We start from the raw sequence: 27,405 nt of genomic DNA, 5'->3' as shown, positions 1-27,405 counted from the left end.
AAAAAGAAGTAAAATTCTCACAAGGATGAAAAGGACACTGCAGAAGAGAGACAAAGGTTAGCAGGCCCACTGGAAACTAGGTGGGACGAAATTCAAATAAGTCACAACCATTAACATGCATAGCTTCTGAAAGATTCAATGTAACGAATGGCGCTTTGAGTTTGTTAAACAATGCATGTGACCTGAATTCTGTGTTCACAAGGTCCAATGTAATTTAACTGAAAGTACAAGTTGGGCTTGCTAATATCACAGGTTTGTTTTCGTTTTCCAATTGTAAGTAAATTGGAGTTCGGCTGCAGGATGTAAGCTCAAGTAGACAGAGGTGCCACAGAAATAACGTACCTGGAAGGCAGAGGAAGAGACAGAAGGAGCATGTGGAAGAAAAAAGAGGGTGCATATACTTCTGGTAGATAGAGGGGAAAGAGGAAAATTAAACACTGAAGCAAGCAGGAAGAGGACAAAGACAAAATTCAAGGAGGTGCTGAGAAGATGGGATATAAGGTAAAAATCTGGATGGGTATGCGTGAACAATTGTAAATCAACATTCTGTTTAAATGATAGTTGGGCAGACAGTTAAAATAGCACTTTGTGGCTGGGATGCTACACAACGGTGACATCTTGAAAAGGCTGTTTGAAATGGATCCTACTGATGAACTCAGACATGAGGTGCAGAAAAACATGAGTACGTTTTTGCAAAATGTCAACAAGATACAAAAAAAGTAAATGTTACTCTCCTATGAGCTGGAACCCAGACTCTGGTGAAGAATTTTATTAAAAGTATGCCAGGGGAAGAAACAAATAACATCAGAACACTGGCTTAAATGAACTCTTATTAGTATGATCAAACCTTCATATTGCAGGTTTCATAAAATAAAAATGGCTGAATTTTTTCAGAATTTGATCCAAAGGAGTTTAGGTTGGATCAGCATTTCAACAACAAAGTGCTTTCAATTAAAACTTGTGAGGTGTGGTATGCTGAGAGAGTGAGCAGGACATGGGAAAAGAAGGACACAGATCTGATGACCTGTTCTACATGACAGGGTGATTCACTGCCTGGGTTTCAAGAACATTCTATGTTGCTGGTTATAGTTGACAACAGACAAGGTGCCTTTGGAGTGCCTGCGGCTTCAAGGAGGATGGACTGCACCCATAATGATTTGCGGGCTGCTGAACAAACAGATTAAACAGTATATTTACATATAACACAAATATAGACAATCACTAGAAAGCATTGCAAGCCACCTGTTGTAATTATGGAGCTCTTACCTTTATCCCTCTGCTGGGCTTGTAGAGGTAAGATGGCCAATGCAGGGTCCTGCACTTCGTAAAAAGTGCCAGTGAGCAGCTAGATGCGCTGATAAGCTCAAGAACATGGTACAATATGGTGGATGATAACTTGCTGTGAAGGTTTGCCGCACTGTTTGACTCGTTAGTGTAAATTGTAATTCCTCATAGAGTATCATTAATGTGGCATACTGTGTTTTCCAGAACGCAAAATGAAGTATGAGCAATGTATGCACCTTACAAATAGCTGAGAGCACTAAGTCACAAAGAAAGTGCATTTACAACCCTTCTGCCCCCAAAAAGTAACATCACTTAATATGAGTAAACGCTATGATCATGTGAGCAAACTGTTTTCCGTCCGCCTGCTTGGGAGTTGACAGTGCAGTACCACGAAAGAAAGAGGTACCCAGACAAGACAAAAAAAGTTTCCTGAACGGAGGTAGCTGTGTATTGTCAATATCTGTGGTTATAAAATAGTTCAAGGTTGCTATTCACATTATGAGTTGTATGACATTTTTCTCAGTGTTTCCAAATTCACTGCTCATCTATCCAGCACAGAGAGTAAGATAAACAAGCTACTTTATTGAGTACAAGGTTAAAATAGAACATTATTTTCCAGCAAAGGTATATCATAGTAACACTCTGTGTTATCTTTGCAACCAAAGATGCTTTGGAGGCACACTCTCTATCAGCATACCGCCATCACACTACATCTGAGCTGGCGCAAAGCCTACACCAGTCAACCCCTAATGAAGCTTTGTGTTTACAAGTATTATTAAAAGCCCCAAGTTCTAACTTCACCAATGCAGGTTTTATGGTGACAAAGGAACCAGAGGCCACCTTTTCTTGTTTCATGGACAGGTTTGATTTTCTACTATGTATATTACATACAAAAGTTCAACATACCTGAATTTGCAGTGGGTGAACCATAAGCTTCATCAGCATTTCCTGGTCAGGAAGAATGGAATCTAGATCTATATCTTGAAATTTGACAGCCTGAAAAAAATGTAAAGTTACTTTTTCGAAGAGTAACACTTGTTAATATAGGATTGTACAGTTTATACTGAAAAATGCTCTAATGTTTTGCTAAACTACTCTGGCTTACCATGATAGCATACATCTGCAAAAGAGTAATAAAGACAGTGAACAATAAATTATACAGCATTCTGTTAGAACTACCACACTTGTTACTCAACAACAACACGTCAAAGCCTGTGATGACTACCAAGTAATCTATTAAACACAAAACCAGATGACATCTTATGGTGTCAATATTATATTCCCTACCCTATGAAATTACGATTAAAACGTTTTATGGAGTATTCTTCTAAAAATTCAAACTTACAACACAGAAAATTAAACTGTAACTATACTATGCACAAAGCACAGATATTAATCGGCAATACCAAGCACCAATCCAATGTGCTTTGCACAAATACTATATGCAGCAGACATTATGTGAAAAATCACATAAAATGGCTTTATAGCCTTTGAACAGGGAGAGAGGATTTGTTTGTGCTTTGTCCATTTCCACATACTGCAAGGCTGAAGGCAAAGTGACAAATAAGCAATGGCAAATCCAATGGGTCTGGCCTTTTACATATCTACAGTTACCTTATGTACCTTTTCAGTCAGAAAAAAACAGTGTGAAGTCTTTAACAAGACTGCAGCCTTTTGGAACTTTATTAAATGTCCCTCTCAAATCAGAAGCAATTGCTTTGAAAGTCTGTAAAAAACAGCAATAACCAATCTTCTTGCAAAATGTCCCTCTTGAGTAAGATGCAACTGCTTAACATTTTCTTAACAAAGTTCAGGGGGTGTGGTTTTAACATAAAAATTGACATATATAATTTTGCTACTCTAATAAATTGTGCTGTGTTTCAACAGGACAAGTAAATAAGCCATGCTGGTATACGCTGATGAAACAATATTACACCTTTCAAAAAAAGCATTGATTAATATGGTACACTTGTAATGACAACCTAGTATATATAAGCAATAGCAATCACTGTTAAGTCAAGTGCTTTCAATTGTATAGTTGTGAAACTGTTTTACTGGTTTTTGTTTTTAGGGCACTACATTTATGTCCGAGTAAAATGCCCACATCCTTCTGCTATGGGTAGTAATAGGAGGAAGCAAAACACAACCCAATAGATAAATATATCTGGTGTTATTATATATATATATACACACACACATACATATATATATATACACACATACATATATATATATACACACATACATATATATATATATACACACATACATATATATATATATACACACATACATATATATATATATATACACACATACATATATATATATATATATATACACATACATATATATATATATATATATATATACATATACATATATACACACACACACACACATATATATATATATATATATATATATATATATATATATATATACACAAGAACTCTGAGTAGTTCCCAAATTTAGGTGGAGAGCAGCTCCAATAAGGAGCACTCTACAACACCAGCGACACTCTAAATTTGCTCACCTTAAATATTTATCTAGCAACGTTTTTAAGCATAGGATCAGCATAGTGATATCCACGCCGAGCTAGATAAAGACAAAGTCTTTTGCCATTTGTACAGCAAAATCTTTAAGCATAGGATTGACACAGTGTCATCCTTGCCGAGCTGTAAAATGATAAAAACTTTGCTAGATAAACAGACATTTAAGGTGAGCAAATTTAAAATGTCGCTGGCGTTGTAGAGTGCTCCTTATTGGAGCTGCTCTCCACCTAAATTTGGGAACTACCCAGAGTTCTTGCTTGTATTTTGCATAATTTATGCGTCACTCTAATCCTGAAAGGGTCTTGTTTTGATATATATATAGATATATATATATATGGAAAATGTCACTTACCCAGTGTACATCTGTTCGTGGCATGAGACACTGCAGAGTCACATGCTTTGCACATACCGCCATCTAGTGTTGGGCTCGGAGTGTCACAAGTTGTTTTTCTTCGAAGAAGTCTTTTCGAGTCACAAGATCGAGGGACTCCTCCCCTTTCGGCTCCATTGCGCATGGGCGTCGACTCCATCTTAGATTGTTTTCCCCGCAGAGGGTGAGGTAGGAGTTGTGTATTATAGTAATAGTGCCCATGCAATGGAGTAAATATGTATGTAAATAATATGGTTTAAAGCAATATATTTACAAATTTACAAGTGTTCAAGATCAACTTCAGACGGCTACAGGCTCCCGGGGAGGCGGGCGGGCGCATGTGAATCTGCAGCGTCTCATGCCACGAACAGATGTACACTGGGTAAGTGACATTTTCCGTTCAATGGCATGTGTAGCTGCAGATACACATGCTTTGCATAGACTAGTAAGCAGTTATCTTCCCACAAGCGGTGGCTCAGGCTGTAGGAGTTGAAGTTGTTTGAAATAAAGTTCATAGTGCTGCTTGTCCTACTGTGGCTTGTTGTGTTGTTAACACATCCACGCAGTAGTGCTTGGTAAAGGTATGAGGCGTAGACCATGTGGCTGCCTTACATATTTCCGTCATTGGAATGTTTCCTAGAAAGGCCATGGTAGCACGTTTCTTTCTAGTTGAGTGTGCCTTTGGTGTTATAGGCAGTTCTTTTTTTGCTTTGAGATAACAGGTTTAAATGCATTTAATTATCCATCTTGCAATGCCTTGTTTGGATATTGGATTTCCTGTATGAGGTTTTTGGAAAGCAACGAACAGTTGTTTTGTTTTTCAAATTTGTTTTGTTCTGTCAAGGTAGTACATTAATGTTCTTTTGATGTCTAATGTATGTAGTGATCTTTCAGCTACAGAATCTGGTTCTGGAAAGAACACTGGTAGTTCTACTGTTTGATTTAAGTGGAACGGTGATATGACTTTTAGTAAGAACTTAGGATTTGTTCTTAAAACTACTTTATGCTTGTGTATTTGAATAAAGGGTTCTTGTATGGTAAATGCTTGTATTTCACTTACTCTTCTTAGAGATGTGATGGCAATTAGAAAAGCTACTTTCCATGTTAAATATTGTATCTCACATGAGTGCATGGGTTCTAACGGTGGACCCATGAGCCGTGTTAAGACAATGTTGAGGTTCCACGAAGGAACTGGTGGTGTTCTTGGTGGGATAATTCTTTTCAGGCCCTCCATAAAAGCCTTTATGACTGGGATCCTAAATAGAGAAGTTGTATGCGTAATTTGCAGATAAGCTGAAATTGCGGTGAGATGTATTTTAATGGATGAAAAAGCTAGCTTTGACTTTTGTAAGTGCAGTAGGTAGCTGATGATGTCTTTAGCAGATGCGTGTAAGGGTTGAAATTGTTTATTATGGCAGTAATAAACAAATCTTTTCCACTTATTTGCATAGCAATGTTTTGTGGTTGGTTTTCTAGCTTGTTTTATGACCTCCATACATTCCTGTGTAAGGTCTAGATGTCCTAATTCTAAGACTTCAGGAGCCAAATTGCTAGATTCAGCAATGCTGGATTTGGGTGTCTGATCTGTTGTTTGTGTTGAGTTAACAGATCTGGTCTGTTTGGTAGTTTGACATGAGGCACTACTGAGAGGTCTAGTAGTGTTGTGTACCAAGGTTGTCTTGCCCAAGTTGGTGCTATTAGTATGAGTTTGAGTTTGTTTTGACTCAATTTGTTTATTAGATATGGAAGGAGTGGGAGAGGGGGAAAAGCGTATGCAAATATCCCTGACCAGCTCATCCATAACGCATTCCCTGAGACTGATCTTGTGGGTACCTGGATGCGAAGTTTTTGCATTTTCTTTTGTTGCAAATAGGTCTATTTGTGGTGTTCCCCATCTTTGGAAGTAAGAGTTTAGTATTTGGGGCTGAATCTCCCATTCGTGGATCTGTTGGTGATCCCGAGAGAGATTATCTGCTAGCTGGTTCTGAATTCCTGGAATGAATTGCGCTATTAGGCGAATGTGGTTGTGAATCGCCCAATGCCATATTTTCTGTGCTAGGAGACACAACTGTGTTGAGTGTGTTCCTCCTTGTTTGTTCAGATAATACATCGTTGTCATGTTGTCTGATTTGACAAGAATGTGTTTGTGGATTATCATAGGTTGAAATGCTTTCAGCGCTAGAAATACTGCCAGTAGTTCTAAGTGATTTATGTGAAACTGTCTCTGTTGAGTGTCCCATTGTCCTTGGATGCTGTGTTGGTTGAGGTGTGCTCCCCACCCTATCATGGAGGCATCCGTTGCTATTACGTACTGAGGCACTGGGTCTTGAAAAGGCCGCCCTTTGTTTAAATTTATAGTGTTCCACCATTGAAGCGAGGTGTATGTTTGGCGGTCTGTCAACACTAGATCTTGAAGTTGACCCTGTGCCTGTGACCATTGCGATGCTAGGCACTGTTGTAAGGGCCGCATGTGCAATCTTGCGTTTGGGACAATGGCTATGCATGAGGACATCATGCCTAGTAGTTTCATCACTATCTTGGCTTGCATTTTTTGTTTTGGGTGCATGGCCTGTATTACATTGTGAAATGCCTGTACCCTTTGTGGACTTGGAGTGGCAATCCTTTTTGTTGTGTTGATGGTTGCTCCTAAGTATTGTTGTATTTGACATGGCAGAAGGTGTGACTTGTTGTAGCTGAGTGAGAAACCTAGTCTGTGAAGGGTTTCTATGACATACTTTGTGTGTTGTGAGCACCGTTCCTGCATGTTGGTTTTTATTAACCAATCGTCTAGGTACGGGAACACATGTATTTGCTGCCTTCTGATATGAGCAGCCACTACTGCCAGGCATTTTGTAAAACCTCTTGGCGCAGTTGTTATCCCGAATGGCAACACTTTGAATTGGTAATGTACCCCTTGGAATACAAACCTTAAGTATTTTCTGTGTAAAGGATGTATCGGTATATGGAAGTACGCATCCTTTAGGTCTAGTGTTGTCATGTAGTCTTGTTGTTTGAGCAATGGGATTACGTCCTGCAGTTTCACCATGTGAAAGTGATCTGATTTGATGTAGATATTTAATGTTCTGAGATCTAATATAGGTCTTAGAGTTTTGTCTTTTTTGGGTATGAGAAAGTACAGTGAGTAAACTCCTCTTCCTCTCTGATGAATCGGTACCAACTCTATTGCATCTTTTTGCAACAACGCTTGGACCTCCAGTTGTAGAAGATCCATGTGTTGTTTTGACATGTTGTGTGTTTTCGGTGGGACATTTGGAGGGAATTCTAGAAATTCTATGCAATAACCATGCTGGATAATGGCTAGGACCCACGTGTCTGTTATTTCCTCCCAGTTTTTGTAGAACTTGGTTAGTCTCCCCCCCCACTGGTGTTATGTGTTGGGGATTTGTGACATCAAAGTCACTGTTTATTTTGTGGAGTTTTGGGACTTTGGAGCTTCCCTCTAGTCTTTGGGAACTGTCCCCCTCTATATTGTCCCCGAAAACTTCCCCGCTGGTATTGGCTCTGATAAGTGGGTCTTGTTTGTGAGGTTGTGGGTTCTGTGCTTTGTCCTCGAAACCCCCCTCGAAACTGTGAGTTCCGAAATGTGCCTCTGCTCTGTGGGGAGTAGAGTGCGCCCATGGCTTTGGCCGTATCTGTGTCCTTTTTAAGTTTTTCGATAGCAGTGTCCACCTCCGGCCCAAACAACTGCTGTCCGTTAAATGGCATATTCAGCACAGCTTGTTGTATTTCCGGCTTGAATCCAGATGTACGCAGCCATGCATGTCTCCTTATTGTTACTGCTGTATTTACAGTCCTAGCAGCTGTGTCTGCTGCATCCATTGCTGACCGTATCTGATTGTTCGAGATACTCTGTCCTTCCTCCACCACTTGTTGTGCTCTCTTTTGGAACTCCTTGGGCAAATGTTCTATAAAATGTTGCATTTCATCCCAATGAGCCCTATCATATCTCGCCAACAAGGCCTGTGAGTTGGCAATGCGCCATTGGTTGCCTGCTTGTGCCGCCACTCTTTTCCCCGCCGCGTCGAACTTACGACTCTCTTTGTCTGGAGGTGGTGCATCTCCTGAGGTGTGTGAGTTTGCCCTTTTGCGTGCTGCCCCTACTACCACTGAGTCTGGGGTTAACTGTTGTGTGATGTACACAGGGTCTGTTGGTGGCGGTTTATATTTGTTCTCAACCCTTGGAGTTATGGCCCTTCCTTTCACAGGCTCCTCAAACACTTGTTTGGAGTGTTTTAGCATTCCAGGTAGCATGGGGAGGCTCTGGTACTGGCTATGTGTGGACGACAGTGTGTTAAATAGAAAGTCGTCTTCAATTGGCTCTGCATGCAGGCTGACATTATGAAACGCCGCTGCTCTTGACACCACCTGTGTGTAGGCGGTAATGTCCTCAGGTGGTGACGGTCTAGCTGGATAACAGTCAGGACTGTTATCTGACACTGGCGTATCATAAAGATCCCACGCGTCTGGATCACCCTGACTCATCCCTGTATGAGTTGGGGACTGCATCATTGGTGGAGTGGCTACTGGTGATGGTTGTGGAGAGCGTTGTGGAGATGGTGGCGGGGTTACTCGTCTTGCCACCTTTGCCTGTGGCTGCTTGTCTTTCTCTTGGAAGGCAAGTTTCCGTTTCATTCGTATTGGAGGGAGAGTACTTTATCTTCCCTGTCTCCTTTTGAATGTGGAGCCTTCTTTGGGTGTAATCTGGCTCCATTGTCTCTAGCTCCTGTCCAAATCTATATGTTTGCATTTGTGAGGACAGGCCTTGTTCCTCTGTGTAGGAACTTGCTTTCGGTTCCGATGCCGGATGTTTCGGTACCGAAACCTTTTCGGCTGCTTTTTTCGGTTCCGATGACACTTTTTTGCTCTTCGGCATAGTGATCTCTTGATGCTGACTTATTTCGGTGCCGCTCTCTCAGTGCTGAGATTGCTCTGACCCGGTGTTGAGTCTGCTCTGTGCCGGTATCTCAACCGGAGTCGGATGGCTTCGACACATGCATGCCCTTTTTCGGTGCCGATGCTCGGTCACCTATTTTTCGGGTTAAGCCATGGCCTGCCGGCGGTGGCGTCCCCTGGGCTTTAGTGGTCTTTGCGTGAGTTTTGTGTATCGACGTCTTACTCACGGTTTTCGGCGTCTGTTCAGGGTTGACCTCTTCCGAGTCCGAATCCTCGATGGAGAAGGTTTCCTCTTCTTCCTCCACGTGTTTTTGTCCTGTCGGCACCGACGCCATCTGTAGTCTTCTTGCTCGTCGGTCCCTTAAGGTCTTTCTGGACCGAAACGCTCGACAGGCCTCACAGGTATCCTCCCTGTGTTCTGGAGACAAACACAAATTACAAACCAGATGCTGATCTGTATAAGGATACTTGTGACATTCGGGGCGGAAGCGGAATGGGGTCCGTTCCATTAGCATTGAAGACGCACGTGGTCGGGCCGACCAGGCCCCGCAGGGGAATCAAAAACCCCGAAGGGCCGTCGGAGCTCTTCAAAATTCTGTGTCGATCTGTTGTAACTAACCCAATAACGAACCCAAACAACACCGTCGCATTTTCCGAGATTTTCACTAACTTTCCGAACCGAAACGCGGAGCGAAAAGGAACACGTCCGAACCCGATGGCGGAAAGAAAACAATCTAAGATGGAGTCGACGCCCATGCGCAATGGAGCCGAAAGGAGAGAAGTCCCTCGATCTCGTGACTCGAAAAGACTTCTTCGAAGAAAAACAACTTGTAACACTCCGAGCCCAACACTAGATGGCGGGATGTGCACAGCATGTGTATCTGCAGCTACACATGCCATCGAACATATATATAAATATAAAAACACCTAGTGGCAGTCACCACTAGGTAGTTATTGTTAGGACCATGTTTCTAAAGCAAAAAATGTTTTTGACTTGCCTGTATCTTTGGCACCGTTTGACAAATCTTCACAAACTTTTCCCAAAGAAGTGTTGGGGTGATTCTTGCCCATGGAAAATTTTGGGGAGATCCGTCAAGCGGTGGCTGAGAAAGTGGGAGTGGGGGGGTTTACAAAAAAGTTGTGGTTCCCATGATAATTCCCATAGGAGCTTTAGACACTTCTACAGCTCGAACCACTGGACAGAATTACACCAAACTTAGCAGAAAGCTAGCTTTTGGTACAGAGATTGATTATTTGATGTAAATCTGTTAAGTAGTCTTTAGGAAATATAGGGAAATCCAAATTTATATATCTCTAGCCTCTGCATCATCTCGAATAATTAGAAAAATTTGCAACCTGACTAGAAAGTTGTGGCTGCCATTTTAGTACACGGAACACTGTCCCCAGAGGTGAAAATTGTAATTGAAAGTAGCATAAAGGTCAGAGTGAAGGTACCCTGCCCCCAGGGGTGTGATATAGGTGTGTTTTAGGGGCAAATTATGGGTTTCAAATATTTTGCGTTTCCATGCGTGGCATTCATGAAAATTCACAGACTCATTCATACAGTAATTCATTCACTCATACATGCACTCAGAGACTCATGCACCCACTAACACACCCACTCAAGACACTCATGCACCCACTCACAGATCCATTGACGGAGACAGGCCCTGTGGCCAACCTGCACTGTGGATGGCCAAAGGCCATGAGTGGCATAGGGTTAGGTGTTTATAAGGGCTTACCTGCAAGGCCTGGCTGCAGGCCAGGCTTTGCGACCAACCAGTGTGCGGCAGGGGTTGGAATAATGTATATTAATTAAAATTACTTTACGTTAAAAAACACATAGGAAAAAAAACAGAAAAAAAAATCAAAGGTTACAGGGACGTTATGATTAGGTTCTGAATTTACTCATACAAAACCACTGAAATTCAGCAGTTAGAGTTCCTTCAAGTAATGATAACTAGGTGACCCTAATAAGTCAAATGCAAAAGCACAGAAACACTTTCATGAAGCTACAGTTCCACTAGTCGTTTCTAGGTGTCTCTCAAGTCAAATGCAAAACAATTGATATTAGTTTGTGAAGGTGCAGTCCAAACGTTGTTACTAGGTGTCCGTTTCTAGTCAGATGCACAAGCCTTAAAATTCCCAAATGAAGCCACAGTGCCACTAATCATTATTAAGCGTCCCTATCAAATCAGATGCACAGAGGTGAAATTATTGTATGAAGCTGCAGTTCCACTAGGCATTATTAGGGGTCCCTCACAAGTCAACTGCAAAGGCACTGAAATATTTTCATGAAACTGCAGTTACACTAGTTAACAGAGGTCCCACTCAAGTCAGAAGCAATTGCTTAAAGTGACTTGCACCAAGCCAAGGGGGTATGGCTGTAGAATAAAACACTGCATAAACGCTTTTGCTATTTGAATCACTTGTGCTCGTTTTCCATAACATTAATTGTCAAAGCTGGCCCATATAAATTAGTAAACATTAATACATTTCTTTATTTCTTTAAAGTTTGTGATCACACCCTACTATTTATATGAACTTCTGTTTGTTGGCAAGTACAATTTGCAGGAAGCTGCCCCTGTATATACTTTACCAAAGTAAGGTATAGTGTACACAGAGTCTAGTGGATCCCCAGATGTTTTACAGAGGCTAAAGTAGATAATACTAATGCTCTCTTTTGTGGTAGTGTGGTCGAGCAGTTAAGCTTAGTGCTAAGTATTTGTGGTACAATCAAATTCATGAAATGAGGCACACACTCAAGTACTAACTCCAGGCCAATGTTTTTTGTATCAAAAATATACTTTGTTAATTTATTTCTAGGACCAAAAGGATCTTTGTTGCAGGTAAGTACAGTTTCAAGAATGTACTACTTTCAAGTATCAAATGCACTTTGTTTAGAATTCCCAGGTTTAAAGGTAAGTAATAATGAAAATGTCACTTACCCAGTGTACATCTGTTCGTGGCATTAGTCGCTGCAGATTCACATGTTTGGCACAGTCCGCTGCCTGGTGTTGGGCTCGGAGTATTACAAGTTGTTTTTCTTCGAAGAAGTCTTTTTGGTCACGGGACCGAAGGACTCCTCCCTCCTCGGCTCCATTGCGCATGGGCGTCGACTCCATCTTAGATTGTTTTCCCCGCAGAGGGTGAGGATGGAGTTGTTTGGTATAAATAGTGCCCATGCAATGGAGTGAATATGTATGTACGTTAAGAGTTTCTAATAATTATTTACAAATGTTCAGATGTTTAAGATTTATGATCTACTTCTAAACGGCTACAGGCTTCCCGGGGAGGTGGGAGGGTACATGTGAATCTGCAGCGACTAATGCCACGAACAGATGTACACTGGGTAAGTGACATTTTCAGTTCGATGGCATATGTTGCTGCAGATACACATGTTTGGCATAGACTATAAAGCAGTTACCTCCCCTAAAAGCGGTGGTTTAGCCTGTAGGAGTTGAAGTAGTTTGGAATAATGTTCTTAGTACAGCTTGGCCCACTGTAGCTTGTTGTGCATTTAGTACGTCTACACAGTAGTGTTTAGTAAACGTATGAGGCGTAGACCAGGTTGCAGCCTTACATATTTCGCTCATAGGAATGTTTCCTAGAAAGGCCATTGTAGCACCTTTCTTTCTGGTTGAGTGTGCCTTTGGTGTAATAGGCAATTCTCTTTTGGCTTTAAGATAGCATGTTTGAATGCATCTGACTATCCATCTAGCAATGCCTTGTTTAGAGATTGGATTTCCTATGTGTGGTTTTTGAAAAGCTATGAACAGTTGTTTTGTTTTCCTGATTAGCTTTGTTCTGTCAATGTAATACATTAGTGCTCTTTTGATGTCTAATGTATGTAGTGCCCTTTCAGCCACAGAATTTGGTTGTGGGAAGAACACTGGCAATTCTACTGTTTGATTTAAATGGAATGGTGAGATTACTTTTGGCAGAAATTTTGGATTTGTTCTTAGAACTATTTTATTGTTGTGTATTTGAATAAATGGTTCTTGTATGGTAAATGCCTGTATTTCACTTACTCTTCTGAGGGATGTGATTGCAATGAGAAATGCGACCTTCCAGGTTAGATATTGCATTTCACAGGAATGCATGGGTTCGAAAGGTGGACCCATGAGTCTTGTTAAGACGATGTTAAGATTCCATGAAGGAACTGGTGGTGTTCTTGGTGGTATAATTCTTTTTAGCCCTTCCATGAATGCTTTAATAACTGGTATTCTAAATAGAGACGATGAATGAGTAGTTTGTAGGTAAGCAGATATTGCTGCGAGGTGTATTTTTATAGATGAAAAAGCGAGATTTGCTTTTTGCAAATGTAGTAGGTATCCTACTATGTCTTTAGTAGAGGCATGTAATGGTTGTATTTGATTGGCATGGCAGTAGTAAACAAATCTTTTCCACTTAGATGCATAGCAGTGTCTAGTGGAAGGTTTTCTAGCTTGTTTTATGACCTCCATGCATTCTTGTGTGAGGTCTAAGTGTCCGAATTCTAGGATTTCAGGAGCCAAATTGCCAGATTCAATGATGCTGGGTTTGGATGCCTGATCTGTTGTTTGTGTTGTGTTAACAGATCTGGCCTGTTGGGTAGTTTGACATGCGGTACTAGTGAAAGGTCTAGTAGAGTTGTATACCAAGGTTGTCTTGCCCATGTGGGTGCTATCAGTATGAGTTTGAGTTGGTTTTGACTCAACTTGTTTACTAGATATGGAAGGAGAGGGAGAGGGGGAAAAGCGTACGCAAATATCCCTGACCAACTCATCCATAGAGCATTGCCTTGTGATTCGCGGTGTGGGTACCTGGATGCGAAGTTTTGGCATTTTGAGTTTTCTTTTGTTGCGAACAAATCTACCTGGGGTGTTCCCCAAATTTGAAAGTACTTGTTCAGAACTTGGGGGTGAATTTCCCATTCGTGGACTTGTTGGTGGTCTCGCGAAAGGTTGTCTGCTAGTTGGTTTTGTATTCCTGGAATAAATTGTGCTATTAGGCGAATGTTGTTGTGAATCGCCCACTGCCAAATTTTTTGTGTTAGGAGGCACAATTGTGTTGAGTGTGTTCCTCCTTGTTTGTTTAAATAATACATTGTTGTCATGTTGTCTGTTTTGACAAGAATGTATTTGTGTGTTATTATGGGTTGGAAGGCTTTTAACGCTAGAAATACTGCTAACAGTTCTAGGTAATTGATATGAAATTTTGTTTCGTGTATATCCCATTGTCCTTGAATGCTGTGGTGATTGAGGTGTGCTCCCCACCCTGTCATGGAAGCATCTGTTGTTATAACGTATTGAGGCACTGGGTCCTGAAATGTCCGCCCTTTGTTTAAATTTTTGCTGTTCCACCATAGAAGCGAGAGGTATGTTTGGCGGTCTACCAACACCAGATTTTGAAGTTGACCCTGTGCCTGTGACCATTGTGATGCTAGACACTGTTGTAAGGGTCGCATGTGTAGTCTTGCGTTTGGGACAATGGCTATGCATGATGACATCATGCCTAGAAGTTTTAGCACAAATTTTGCTTGTATCTTTTGGTTTGGAAACATAGCACTTATTACCTTGTGGAATGCCTGCACTCTTTGTGGACTTGGAGTGGCAATTCCTTTTGATGTGTTGATGGTTGCTCCTGGATATTGTTGTGTTTGACACGGTTCTAGGTGTGATTTTGTATAGTTGATGGAAAACCCCAGTTTGTGAAGGGTTTGTATGACAAATGTGGTGTCGTTTGCGCATTTTTTTACTGTGTTGGTCTTGATTAGCCAATCGTCTAGGTAAGGGAACACATGTATCTGTTGTCTCCTGATGTGTGCTGCTACTACTGCTAGACATTTTGTGAACACTCTTGGTGCAGTTGTTATTCCGAATGGCAACACCTTGAATTGGTAATGTATTCCTTTGAATACGAACCGTAGGTACTTTCTGTGAGAAGGGTGTATTGGTATATGAAAGTACGCATCCTTTAGGTCTAATGTGGTCATGTAATCTTGCTGTTTGAGCAGTGGAATGATGTCTTGTAGTGTGACCATGTGAAAATGGTCCGATATGATGTAGGTATTTAGTGTCCTGAGATCTAATGTTGGTCTTAATGTTTTGTCTTTTTTTGGAATTAGAAAGTACAGGGAGTAAACTCCTGTGTTTTTTTGTTGTACTGGTACTAACTCTATTGCATCCTTTTGCAGTAGTGCTTGAACTTCTAGTCCTAAAAGTTCTAAATGTTGTGGTGACATTTTGCGTGTTTTGGGGGGGATGTTTGGTGGGAAGTTGTGGAATTCTATGCAATAGCCATGTTGGATTATTGCTAATACCCAATTGTCTGTTGTAATCTGTTGCCAAGATTGGTAGAATTGGCTTAGTCTTCCCCCCACTGGTGTTGAGTGAAGGGGTTGCGTGACTTGAAAGTCACTGTTTAGGTGGAGGTGTTTTTGGAGTCTGGAATCTTCCCCTACTCCTTGGGAATTGACCCCCCCGATATCCCCTGAAACCTCCCCTTTGGAAGGAACCCTGATATGGTGTGGTTCTTGTTTGTTGGCTGGTGGTGTCTGTGGGTTGGCCACGAAACCCCCCTCTAAATGGAGTTTTTCTGAAAGAGCCTCCGCTCTGCGGGGAGTAGAGTGCGCCCATGGCCTTGGCCGTGTCTGTGTCCTTTTTAAGTTTTTCAATGGCTGTATCCACTTCAGAGCCAAAAAGTTGTTTCTCGTTGAAGGGCATATTAAGGACAGCCTGCTGGATTTCAGGTTTGAAGCCTGAAGTGCGTAGTCAAGCGTGTCTCCTTATGGTGACAGCAGTGTTGACTGTTCTTGCTGCAGTATCGGCTGCGTCTAGTGAAGAGCGGATTTGATTGTTTGAGATCGTTTGTCCCTCTTCAACTATTTGCTGCGCCCTTTTTTGGTATTCCTGGGGAAGATGGTCTACGAGAAGTTGCATCTCGTCCCAGTGTGCGCGGTCATATCTGGCCAGCAGCGCTTGTGAATTTGCGATGCGCCACTGGTTGGCTGCCTGTGATGCTACTCTTTTTCCTGCCGCATCAAATTTTCGGCTTTCTTTGTCCGGAGGTGGGGCGTCGCCAGATGTATGTGAATTTGCTCTCTTGCGAGCTGCCCCTACTACCACGGAGTCAGGTGGTAACTGCGAAGTAATAAACACTGGGTCTGTGGGTGGTGGTTTGTATTTTTTATCCACCCTTGGGGTGATGGCTCTTGATTTTACGGGCTCTTCAAAAATTTGTTTTGCGTGTCGTAACATCCCTGGTAGCATTGGGAGACATTGATATTGGCTGTGTGTAGCCGAGAGGGTGTTAAATAAAAAATCATCCTCTATAGGATCGGAATGCAGTTGGACATTGTGGAATTCTGCTGCCCTAGCCACCAGTTGCGAGTATGAGGTACTGTCCTCTGGCGGTGACGGCTTTGTGGGGTATGACTCGGGATCATTGTCCGGCACTGGGGTGTCATACAGGTCCCAAGCGTCTTGATCCTGATCGTCATGACTTATGGTAGTTTGCGCTGGTGAGTGCATTTGTGGCGGTGTTTGTGCCGGCGATGCCTGTGGTGGAGAGGGCGGAGGCGTGACTTTTTTAACCACTTTGGCTTGTGGTTGTGCGTCATCCTTTGGAAGTCCGATCCTTCTTTTCCTCATGATTGGGGGAAGGGTTGTTATCTTCCCTGTGTCTTGGTGGATGTACAGTCTCTTTTGTGTGTAGTCCGATTCTACACTTTGGAGCTCTTGTCCAAATCTGTGCATTTGGCCACTTATTCCTTGTTCCTCTGAGTAGGATGAAGGTGTGGTATTTTTCGGCGCCGAGAGAGAATCTTTTTTCGGTTTCGGCACCGACAGAATTTTTGTTCCTTTCGGCATGGATTCTCGGTGCCGATGTTTTTCGGTGCCGGTATCTTGTTTTTGTCTCTCGGAGCCGCTTTCTCGGCTCCGAGGTTGCTCCATGGCGGTCCCTCGACCGGAGTCGGGTGTCTTCGCTATGGGCGTGCCCTTTTTCGGCGCCTTCGACGGGTCGCCTGTTTTATGGGTCGAGCCATGGCCTGTTGGCAGTGGCGTCCCCTGGGCTTTCGGTTTGTCGATGGATTTACTTTTCGACGTCTTACTCACAGTTTGTTGCTGTTGTTCGACGTCGGAGTCTCCGGATTCTGATTCCGGAACCGAGAATGTTTCCTCTTCGTCGTCGAAACGTTGTTTGGTCGGCGTGGACGCCATTTGTAGACGCCTGGCTCTTCGGTCCCGGAGTGTTTTTCTGGACCGGAAGGCTCGACAGGCTTCACAGGTATCCTCCTTGTGCTCGGGGGACAAGCACAAGTTACAGACCAAGTGCTGATCTGTATAAGGATACTTACTGTGACATTTTGGGCAGAAACGAAACGGGGTCCGTTCCATCGGCTTCGATGTCGCACGCGGTCGGGCCGACCAGGCCCCGATGGGGGATCGAAACTACCCCAAAGTCTTCCGATGATCGGTGTCGATGTACCTAACTATCCCGATACCGAACGGAACAATACCGACGCTTTCTTCCGAGATTCTGACTAACTTTCCGAACCGAAACACGGAGCGAAAAGGAATACGTCCGAACCCGACAGCGGAAAAAAACAATCTAAGATGGAGTCGACGCCCATGCGCAATGGAGCCGAGGAGGGAGGAGTCCTTCGGTCCCGTGACCAAAAAGACTTCTTCGAAGAAAAACAACTTGTAATACTCCGAGCCCAACACCAGGCAGCGGACTGTGCCAAACATGTGTATCTGCAGCAACATATGCCATCGAACTTATCAGTTTCAAAAGTGGACACTTACTGCAATTTCTCAGAGAAAGCAATGCATTGCTAGGAAAGGAAACATACCAACTCAATTTGCAGGTAAGTACTCGACTTGTGATCCCAGTCTTCGGGGTTCCACAGGGCAAAGTTTAAGTAGACACCAAGAGTGCACCGCCAGCAACAACGGGCCTGCCGGGTGTAGGGGGTCAAAGTTGGTGTTGGGCACCCAATGGAATCCTACGGAGACAGGGGGCACTTAGAAAGAAACAGCTTGCAGGTAAGCACCCGTGACTTCAGGGCACAGACATGGGAGTTTAGATCTGTAGGGGGGGGCCGCAGGTCAGCACCAAACACACATCCTCCGCTGCACAGGGGCAGCCGGGTGTAGGGTACAAACAGAGCATCAGGCACCCAATTCTTTTAAATGAGGGAACTCCAGAGATCACAAAGATGCTGTAGGTGTCGTCCAAGGAGTCGACTGAAAAAAACCAACTGCTGGACTGGTAGGTAGAGAGCCCATTGGACGTTGATGGACCATCAGTTGGGTTCCCCAAGGTCGAGGGGGGCTGAAGGTGCAGGGGTACCTTTGGGCGTCAGGAAATCATCACCTGAGCCAGTCGCGTTCAGCGGGGTCCTCTGGATTTAGGGTGCAGGCATCGTTGGGTTGGTCAGGAGTGGTCATGATTTTAACTTGATCTGCTTCCAAGAGACTTGGTGTAACGAGGATTTCCATAATAATAGTTTTCATTATATCGTGCTCTTGCTGTACAATCCAATATGGCAGTCCTGAGAGGGGCGATGTCAGGGGGTGTCAGCTTCGGGGGGAATTGGTGGTCTCATTGACAGCAAATTGCACTAACCTTACTCTGAGTTTGTTGTCCTCCTCACACTTCTAACAAACTTTTGTTGTTGAAAAATGTAGGGGGGGACAATTTTTACTGCAATTTTTTTTATCACTAAAATACTTTGGTAGTTAAAGATTTAGAGAATGAACTAAATAAACAACTTAGGAATTTCCACACACTCCACTTATACTATGAGTGAGAGAATTCAATGTTATGAGTTGTTAACATCCCAGCAAGACAGTCTGTGCTTTGTAGATGCATTTGGGGAGGGTCACTCCCATTTTAAACATAATGCACAGGGTGATGTTTTAAATATTTTAATCATAACATATAATTTACCTTTAGCATCCTCAGTTTAGATGGGCGTAGACAGCTATTCACTGCTGAACTTTACAGGGAAAGAAGTATGGAGCACCACTGATATAATCTTATTATCTGCTCCCTTAAGTAATGTGATGTCTAATTTTAAGGTCACGCCCAAATGTTATAGTGACCATAACCCACTTAATTTTATTCATCTTGGATGGAAATAAAAACAAAAGGATGGTCTGGCAGTCAATACTCTAGAAATTAAGGTGTCTGTCTAAAATAGGATAAAACTGACCCTACCAGTTTTCTGACAGAATTATTGTTAGACTATGGTGGTCATATAAAGAAGTGCCTGAACTCTGATGGCGATCCTAACAAAATTCATATATGCCTTCCAGTCACTTAGTGAGACCATAAGTCACAGGTTGATCAGTAAAAGTCATTGATCATATAAACCCAGACCGGGCTGGATTTACCAAGCATGCTCTGGGGGTCATTAACAGCTTTCAATTGCCCTTATAAGAGTACCCCGGGGTCAAGAGAAGGAATCAGGCTCTCCAGGGATAATTATAAACAGACACTAAAAGAAACAGTGGTAGGAAATTAAGGAAAAAGCCTGGGATGATCTGGAAGCAGATGGTAAATATAAGATGCTGGAGCATTTTGGAGGGTAGTAACTTCACCTTCACTTTACATCGATTGGTCCTCCCCAGAAACTATAATTCAAGCTGAACAGTGGGTTGAACACTTTTCAAAAGTTTTCAACTCGGACAAGGTCCTTAATGGGACAGAACCTTTTGAACCTTTGGCTGAAGAGGAGGGGCTACTGTAGTTTTCCCTTCTCTATCCAAATGGTCACAAATGTATTGATGGCCTGCTTCTCAGGTAAAGCCACGGGCCCAGATGGTTTACCAGTGGGCGTTTTAAAAGTCATATTTCTTTGTGGGCTCTGCTGTTGATGAAAGTGATCGGGCTGCCACTACTGGAGTGTTCCCATCCACTTAGTCATAAGCAACAATAGTTCCTATATTTAGTAACGGAGATGGGAGCCTCCCTGCCTTTTTCTGCTTATTTTCGCTGCTTGACTCAATGGTTCACGTTTCAGGAAGAGTTTTACTCACAAGGCTAGCGAGTTTGGTAGAGGACAGATGTGAACAGTGTACTGCTGGGCTGATGGGGCACACACAAGCTTTGGCAGTAGCTGTACCTGTAAATGTGCATGGTTCTATACACAGAAAAACAATAAAAAGGGTTAATTAAAAATATAGAGAATATCAGTGAATATCCCAAGATAGATAATTCTTGATGAGCAAAATATCTTAATTGTGGTTTACAGATTTTTCAAGGCTTTTAACCCACTCATGAAACAGAGTTCATGTTTTTGACTAAAATGTGATGTTTATAATCTACCTCAAAACAAATATGTCAGTGGTAAAGATAATGCAGGAAATGTCTTGGTCTCTGAATGTTGCACTGTCAGATGAGTACAGATAAGATTTCTAGCATCTGTGCACAGATGATGTTTCATCTAGAAATGAATCTGCACATGATATAGTATATTGCAATCCTTGTTAGTTAAAAAGAAACTCTGTACAAAAATACAGAAAATATATATTTTTCAACATTACCAAGAACCCAAATGTTTTAATAGAAGCTCTGAATGCTAAGCACAGAAGAACATTTATGAAAGTCTCTAAATTGTTTATCTGGTTATATTATTTGCAACGTGTCACACAGATAAAGAAAGACAAAAGTATAATTTTCCACACAAAAAAGGTTCATTCTATTTCGGTTTGGCATTGCCAGGTTTGTGCAGATCTATCAAGTGAAGGCAAAAAAAAATTAAGTGACATTTACCATTTTAATTCCCATAGCATTCTTTGCTCTATGATTAAACTAAAATGGCTGAACAAATTTACACCAAAACTGGCATGAAAGTAGAACTTAACTCAAGAAAGTGTTTTTGATTTGTTTGGTGTAAATCTGTTAAGTGATTATCTGGACTGTTAAATCCACAGTGGACAGTGAACCTGGGTTTGAGGTCCTTCTGTAGATCCAAATATTAAGATCTGATTGGTCAAGGGAGCTTTTCTCTGTGTCGCCATGTTAGCCCTACAAACACAGAACTGTCCATGGACCTGAAGCTCTCTGATTGTCTGGGCACTACAGAGCAAAATCTACTGTGGGCGCTCTTATAAGACTGGATCTGCGTGTCCTGAAAAATAAAAATTAAATTAAATGAGCCAAATGGGGGCAGGGTAGCATCTCCTAAGCCCTAGGATTAAATGATGGTAGAGTCTTGGGTTCTAAGGAACCCCCCTCTTAAGTTAGAATATCTATTAATAATAAAAACAATATTTTGCTACAGGGGTTGTAAGCCCTGGGGACGGAAAAAGAAAAAAAGAGGGCACATAGCTGGCCATGTTGTTGTTCTTTTGATAGCTTTCTTTTTTGTACCATTGGCAAATTGGTGTTTTAAGCATGGTGGACAGTGCAAGCCATGGCTTGTTTTGCATGCACTGGCAGCCATAACTAGTGAATCCCACTGGTTTTACGAGTTTCACCAAAACTATAAATCAGTTTGAACTTTTTTTGTTTTTTTAATGAACGTCTATTTTTATATGATGAACTTAGATTTCTCCCCTCCAACCCTCTCCCCTCCCCCACCTGACTGCACAGGAGTCCAACAATTGTTGTGAATGGAGGTTTGTTAGCACTGTGCTCAATCCATTCCGGTTGTCTTGAACCACCGCTGCATAAAACAGTTGGCCTATGATGTTTAGCTTGCTGCCTATCATCATTATTAATATTATTATTATTACATTTTCTTTGGATTTTGGATTTGCAGATCCCATGTTGGAACCAAGGCATAGGCAGATACCAGACCTGCAAAAGTAGGCAGATTACAACAGTGAATCAAGCAATAAAGTTTCATCCATAAGTCTGGTAAACAACAAGCTTACCTTACTTAGAAACATAGCATAATAACGATGCAGTGGCAAGTGAAAGGTGACCTGGTTAGGAGCTGGCTGAAAGAAAAATCAAGCAGTATCAAAATGATTAACATTGCAAGACATTTCTACACTGCAAATTTAATCAAGGGTCTGCAATCAAACATACCTCATCTATGAAGTTGATGGCATCGAACCAGTCCTGAAGTGCTTCAAGGCAATATCTAACAACATTTCTAGTATAGTCTTGTGTCTCCTAGGGAAAGAAGTGTCAGAACATTAAACAGTTCAAATAATTTCACTTACATTTGTGACATAAGTAATGATCACTGGGAAACTGAAATGTAGCGTTCAAAATGCAGGTTTGCACAACTCAGAGGGTGTATTTTGAGAATTTCCAGACAAGTCAGCAGTATAGTAGAAGATCTGCAGATTTTGACAAAGAGGGAAATAATTCTAAGGAATACATAAGGATGTTTCACTGACTCAAGTCACTTCCTCTATATCTAAAGTGAGTGCAGATATTTGTTTCATGCAGCTTTATCCTTATAATGTTAACACACTAGTGCTAAATACCACGCAACCAATACTATCTATGCTTTTCTAGCTGGTGTTATCCATATCTTCTTTGCTTTGACCTATATTATTTTATTCTATTCTATTATTTTTGTCATTTGTTTATAGTTTTTGTTCCATGTAACACTTTTGTATTAAAGGTCGACTGTGCTTTAAACGCTGGTGTCCCCACAGTACCTCCACAATAGTTCAGAATGCTCAAACAGATGAGGACAATGTCAATTTATGATTCAAATAAAGGCATTCTCTTTTAATTTTGACTGTAAATGCAAAGAAAGAAATGTACAGGATGCCTTACCAAGTTTAAACGATGCAATGAAAAATGGATAAAAGATCACTAAAAATTATTACTGTTTGCCTTGTGCAACATATTCACAATTGAAGGCAGTAACAAACGATCTATGATACTCTCCAGAAAAATAAATAGATTTCAATAAATGAATACGGTTCCATTAGCACGAGATTGTTATGCTAGAGCATAAGGTGAACATTGAAAGAAACTGCATGCGATACAACAAAGACTATCAAAAGGGTATAGGAAATGTAGTGGCAGAACTTCATGCGATCACTGATGGAGACATAATAAAGAACTTCAATTTTTTAGATGTCAACCAGCATTTAAAATGAAACGCTGATAAAGGATTAGTTTCCACTTGTATTATGAGCAATGCTTACAAGAAACAGAAGATCAATTTTTTGTCCTGATGAAAGCCCAAGAACCCCTAGTGGCCACAATCTATGGGCTGAAACATGTCAACAAATAAATAGGGTAATAGGGTCATCATTCCCTACTGTTACCCACCATATAGTTTGTAACCATACTTGAGCAACCACCTGCAAAGGGGAAACCTGGGTAGCTTAAGTTATTTTTATTCTTTAAGACCCCGGGTGCTATTATTCAAAATGCACCCTGGAATATGGTTGAGCTCCTCCTGGTTTTTAGGGAGCAAGATGAGACCCGATGATAAAGCATGCCACTACTACCGTGGGTGAGGGCCCTTAAAAATAAATACTTGTATTTCTGCAGCAGACAGTGATTAGCCCAGGCGAACACACGTAGTCTCACAATTAAGATAAAGCTATTCCTGAGTTGGCTAACAGTAAGCCCCTGACTTTCACAGCATATATACAGACTATTATGAAGAATATTCTAATGTGAAGTAGCCTCAACTTCTCTGAATGTACAAGAAAATGTAGACTGCTGGACAGTCACCTTTCTCTACTACAGCAATTAATTGAGTTGTTGTTAAAGCCAGGCAAGTCAGCGAAGGCATGTGCCTCCCATTTGAGACACTAGCTAATTAAAACACAACAAAAAGTCTAGTGAAACTATTAACATGAGGTGATTCTCATCTATATCTTTTTTTGGTCCTCCCAGACAAGGCAGTTTCATAAGGGGCAGATTTACACAGGTTAAATTAAGAATGTTTTTTTATTTATTTTGCATAATGTAGATCTCCAGATTCCAAAAATGTTGGTGGCTGTTTATGCAGAAAAGGTCTGTGACACTGAGTGGCTTTTTGATCAGTGGCACAGGTGTGGGAAATTATTTCTCTCCATCATGAGGTTGCTTTACACTGCTCCTGTTGCTAATGTTTGTTTTAATGGAATGATTTCTATGGATATATATCCAAGCAGAAGAACGAGGCAGTGATGTCGATTGTCGCCACAGCTGTTTGCCTTGGCAGTAGAACGACTGGCCAGTTGGATATGGGAAGTAAACTCTAACAAAGGCACTAAGATCTTTGCTCCTAAACATATTAGTTTACATGCTGATGACAGCTTTGCTTGTGGCAAGCATCCCTGGGCTAATTTGGCTCCAATATTAACTAACATCTGTGAGTTTCGTACATACTCTAGCATATGCATGAACTGGGACAATCAGAGTTGCTGTCGCTTTACACTGGCTGCTTGATTAATTTCCATTTGCTGGTCTCATGCAGAGAACCCAATATTCAGGGGTGACATTCACCAATCATATGACAGCCTTGTATGAAAGAAATTAAACAGCAGTGTTGAATGAAATAGAGGTAAAGGTTTATACTTGGAAAATTCTGCCTCTTTCTTTATCAAGTCTTATTTTATTGATCAAGATGATAGTGTTAGCTCAATTGGGATGTTCCTCACATTTTAGCTAGATATTCTGTGTTTAAGAGGAGACAAAGCCAAGTGCAGGTCACATGGATGAAACAAGGGAGATGCATATGCATTAATCTGTCACAATGTTGTCAGATATTTCTTTTTGTTTTTTTGTTTTTTAGAGTGAGGAAACATGACTCATATTACTTTCAAGTAATAGCTGTTGGGTGAGTCCTTTAAATGGGCACTCAGCGCCTATGTCAACTACGCCTTTAGTGAACATTAGGACACTACAGATGGAAAAAAAATGAGTGGATTAATCCCTTTCTTTGAATCTGTCATAGAATATGTTACCCATTCTTTTATTACTTGTCAAGTGTTTTTTAGTTGTCAACATGACAGATAACAGGACCTTCAAAGACTTAGGTGGGTAAAGGCTAATTCCTCAAGAGACCTACATCTCAAAATCAGAGATGGAAAGAAACACTCTCGGACTGGAGATACATAACTGAAAAGGTCATGGCACAGAAGCATAACATATGCAGCAATTTTGCAACCTTTGACATCCCAGGCAGACTCGGGAATAGAAGGACTCAATGTGTTACTTGAGAAAGCATCTCACATATAGCCTCAACTCCGCCCATTACAGGACATAGTACATAAAAAAAAGGCATTACATCAGCAAAGTAAATACTGATTACATAACTAGTGTTGGTATCCAGAAATGCAGACCAGATAACCCTACTCTCAAGGATACAAGTTAAAATTTTATTTTCTGGGGGCGTGGCCAAGCAACATGGCCAGCGGGACGCACTCCTAGTGTGGTCCCGGTTCTCGGTGAAATCCTGCAGTAATCCTGGGGTGCCTGAGGAACATGGGGCTCCCCTCCTGCCATGGGACGGAGGACTAAGAGGTCCGGCGTGACAGAATCCCCCTTTTTTGGGGCTTGCGGAGGCAGGCGCTGAGGCCGTGTTTGCTGGCCTCTCTTGGGCCTCGCAGGAGGCGGCTGCTGGAGCGGGTGTGCGCGCGGCGCCCCTAGGTCCAGATTTTCTACCTCTTTGACTGCTTTGGCTCTTACCTCTGAATGCACTGAGAGGGCTCCTCTCTTATTGGGGGTATCTACGACCTCTGCTCTGCGCACAATGCGAAACAGCAGTGTATAGTGGTGCACTGCGGAGTGAGGAGTAGCGGATCCTGTTTTTGTGGTACTTTGCGCTCTGGACCCGAGTGCCGTTTCCCTGCTACATCAGAGTCTGGGTCATAGTCCTGGTACGCAGTGAGATGGGGCGGCATAGGCAGACAGATGCATCACAGAGTAACACCATGGAACAATATACTACCCCGATGCCCTTGCCACAGCGTCTGGCCAGTTCGGAGGGGAGCGGAGATGGTTGAGGGTACTGGCGAATTCTGAGGAGCCCTCACGTGCAGAGTTTCTTGCAGCCATTCAGGGCTCTAGGGTAGCTCTGGAGGGTAAGATAGAAACCGTGGCAGTGGAAGTTAACTGACTCCGGGTGGACCTTTGGAAGGTGTCTGATAAGGTCAAGGTGGCGGAGGGCTCTATTGTGGAGCTACAAACAGAGGTGGGGGGTCCTGTGGAAACAAATGGTGCAGGCCAGTTCCACGGTCGGACAGCTGGAGGAGGAATAGGGGAGGTCCTGGCGAAATAATGTCAGACTGCTGGGTTTCCTGGAGCATGCGGAGGGGTCCGCAGCAGAAGCTTTTGTGGAGAACTGGTTCAGGGATGTGCTGCAGCCGACTGGGCTTTCCAGGGTATTTGTAGTGGAACGAGCTCATAGGGCCCTTGTTGTGCCTCCACGGCCTGGTGCACCGCCAAGGGCTATCATTGCCCGTCTGCTGAACTATAAGGACCGAGACTGTGTTGTGGGCCGCCCGTAAGTCCGACGGGGCAATATATAAGAACTGCAAAATATCCATCTATCCTGACTACGCAATCAAGGTGCAGAGTTCTCAAAAGGGATTCATGGAGGTCAAGGCAAAACTTTGCGCCATGAACATCAGATATATGCTCCTGTATCCTGCACGTTTAAAGGTGCTTTCAGGTGGGAGATCACTTTTCTTCAAATGCCTGGACGAGGTATGGAGATGGTTGGAAATGAGGGATAAGGTGATCCCGGGAAGGACGGAAAGGGCTGGAGGGGTCTGTACTCTGGCCTCTGGAGCAGAAGGTCCGGACTGGAGGTCATGTGATGCTGGTCAGCTGGAGGATGCTGGGACTTGCGGGTCGGCTGCAAACTCTGCTCATAGGGTGGAGATACAACAGGATGGAACAATGGCAGTGGTGTCTGCTGGTCTGGAAGGGAGTCTGGATGTGGAGCTGGAGTGGAGAGCTCGTTGGGGGGGGGGGGGGGCGCGCACAAGTCTGACTATGACTTTAATGATTCAGGGTGCCTGCTGTGCCCTTGCTTGCGAGGCTTGTGGTAAACAGAGTGCCTCTCTGGTGGAAAGATGCAGCTAGAATATGGTTCAGGTCTGGACAGGGCCTCACTTAAGAACTGGAATATACTGGTCATTGGGGGGGGGGGGGTCCTGACAATTAGTGAGCTACGATTGGGGTGGTATTCAGGCAATTTGTGGATCGATGCAGGGGTGGGGGGTGGTCACTCCACAGTTGTGGTAGGACTTATGACCTGGATAGTTAGGGTTTAGACTGTTGTCCTGGCAGCTTCTATAGTATGGATTTACAGTATGGTTTGTTACAGTTGTTTTACTGCATATCCGGGCTGGGGGTTGAAGGGTTTGATTG

The 27,405-nt window shown here is 42.5% G+C and overlaps 1 protein-coding gene across 4 annotated transcripts in view; it reads right to left on the bottom strand.

Annotated features, from left to right (window-relative positions):
* Positions 1–27,405, bottom strand: part of UBR3 (ubiquitin protein ligase E3 component n-recognin 3) — a 1,605,611-nt gene that overhangs the window by 1,190,478 nt on the left and 387,728 nt on the right. For all 4 annotated transcript variants that reach the window (XM_069225311.1, XM_069225312.1, XM_069225313.1 and 1 more), the window contains exons 11-13: positions 22,153–22,239; positions 21,996–22,061; positions 2,191–2,280 (exon numbers count right to left, since the gene is read on the bottom strand). In XM_069225311.1, the coding sequence (XP_069081412.1) occupies positions 2,191–2,280; positions 21,996–22,061; positions 22,153–22,239 (243 nt within the window). The remainder of the gene's footprint in view (positions 1–2,190; positions 2,281–21,995; positions 22,062–22,152; positions 22,240–27,405) is intronic.

Source organism: Pleurodeles waltl, chromosome 3_1 (assembly GCF_031143425.1).
Source record: "Pleurodeles waltl isolate 20211129_DDA chromosome 3_1, aPleWal1.hap1.20221129, whole genome shotgun sequence".
Classification (NCBI taxonomy): Eukaryota; Metazoa; Chordata; class Amphibia; order Caudata; family Salamandridae; genus Pleurodeles; species Pleurodeles waltl.
This window is presented reverse-complemented; position numbering and strand designations above follow the sequence as displayed.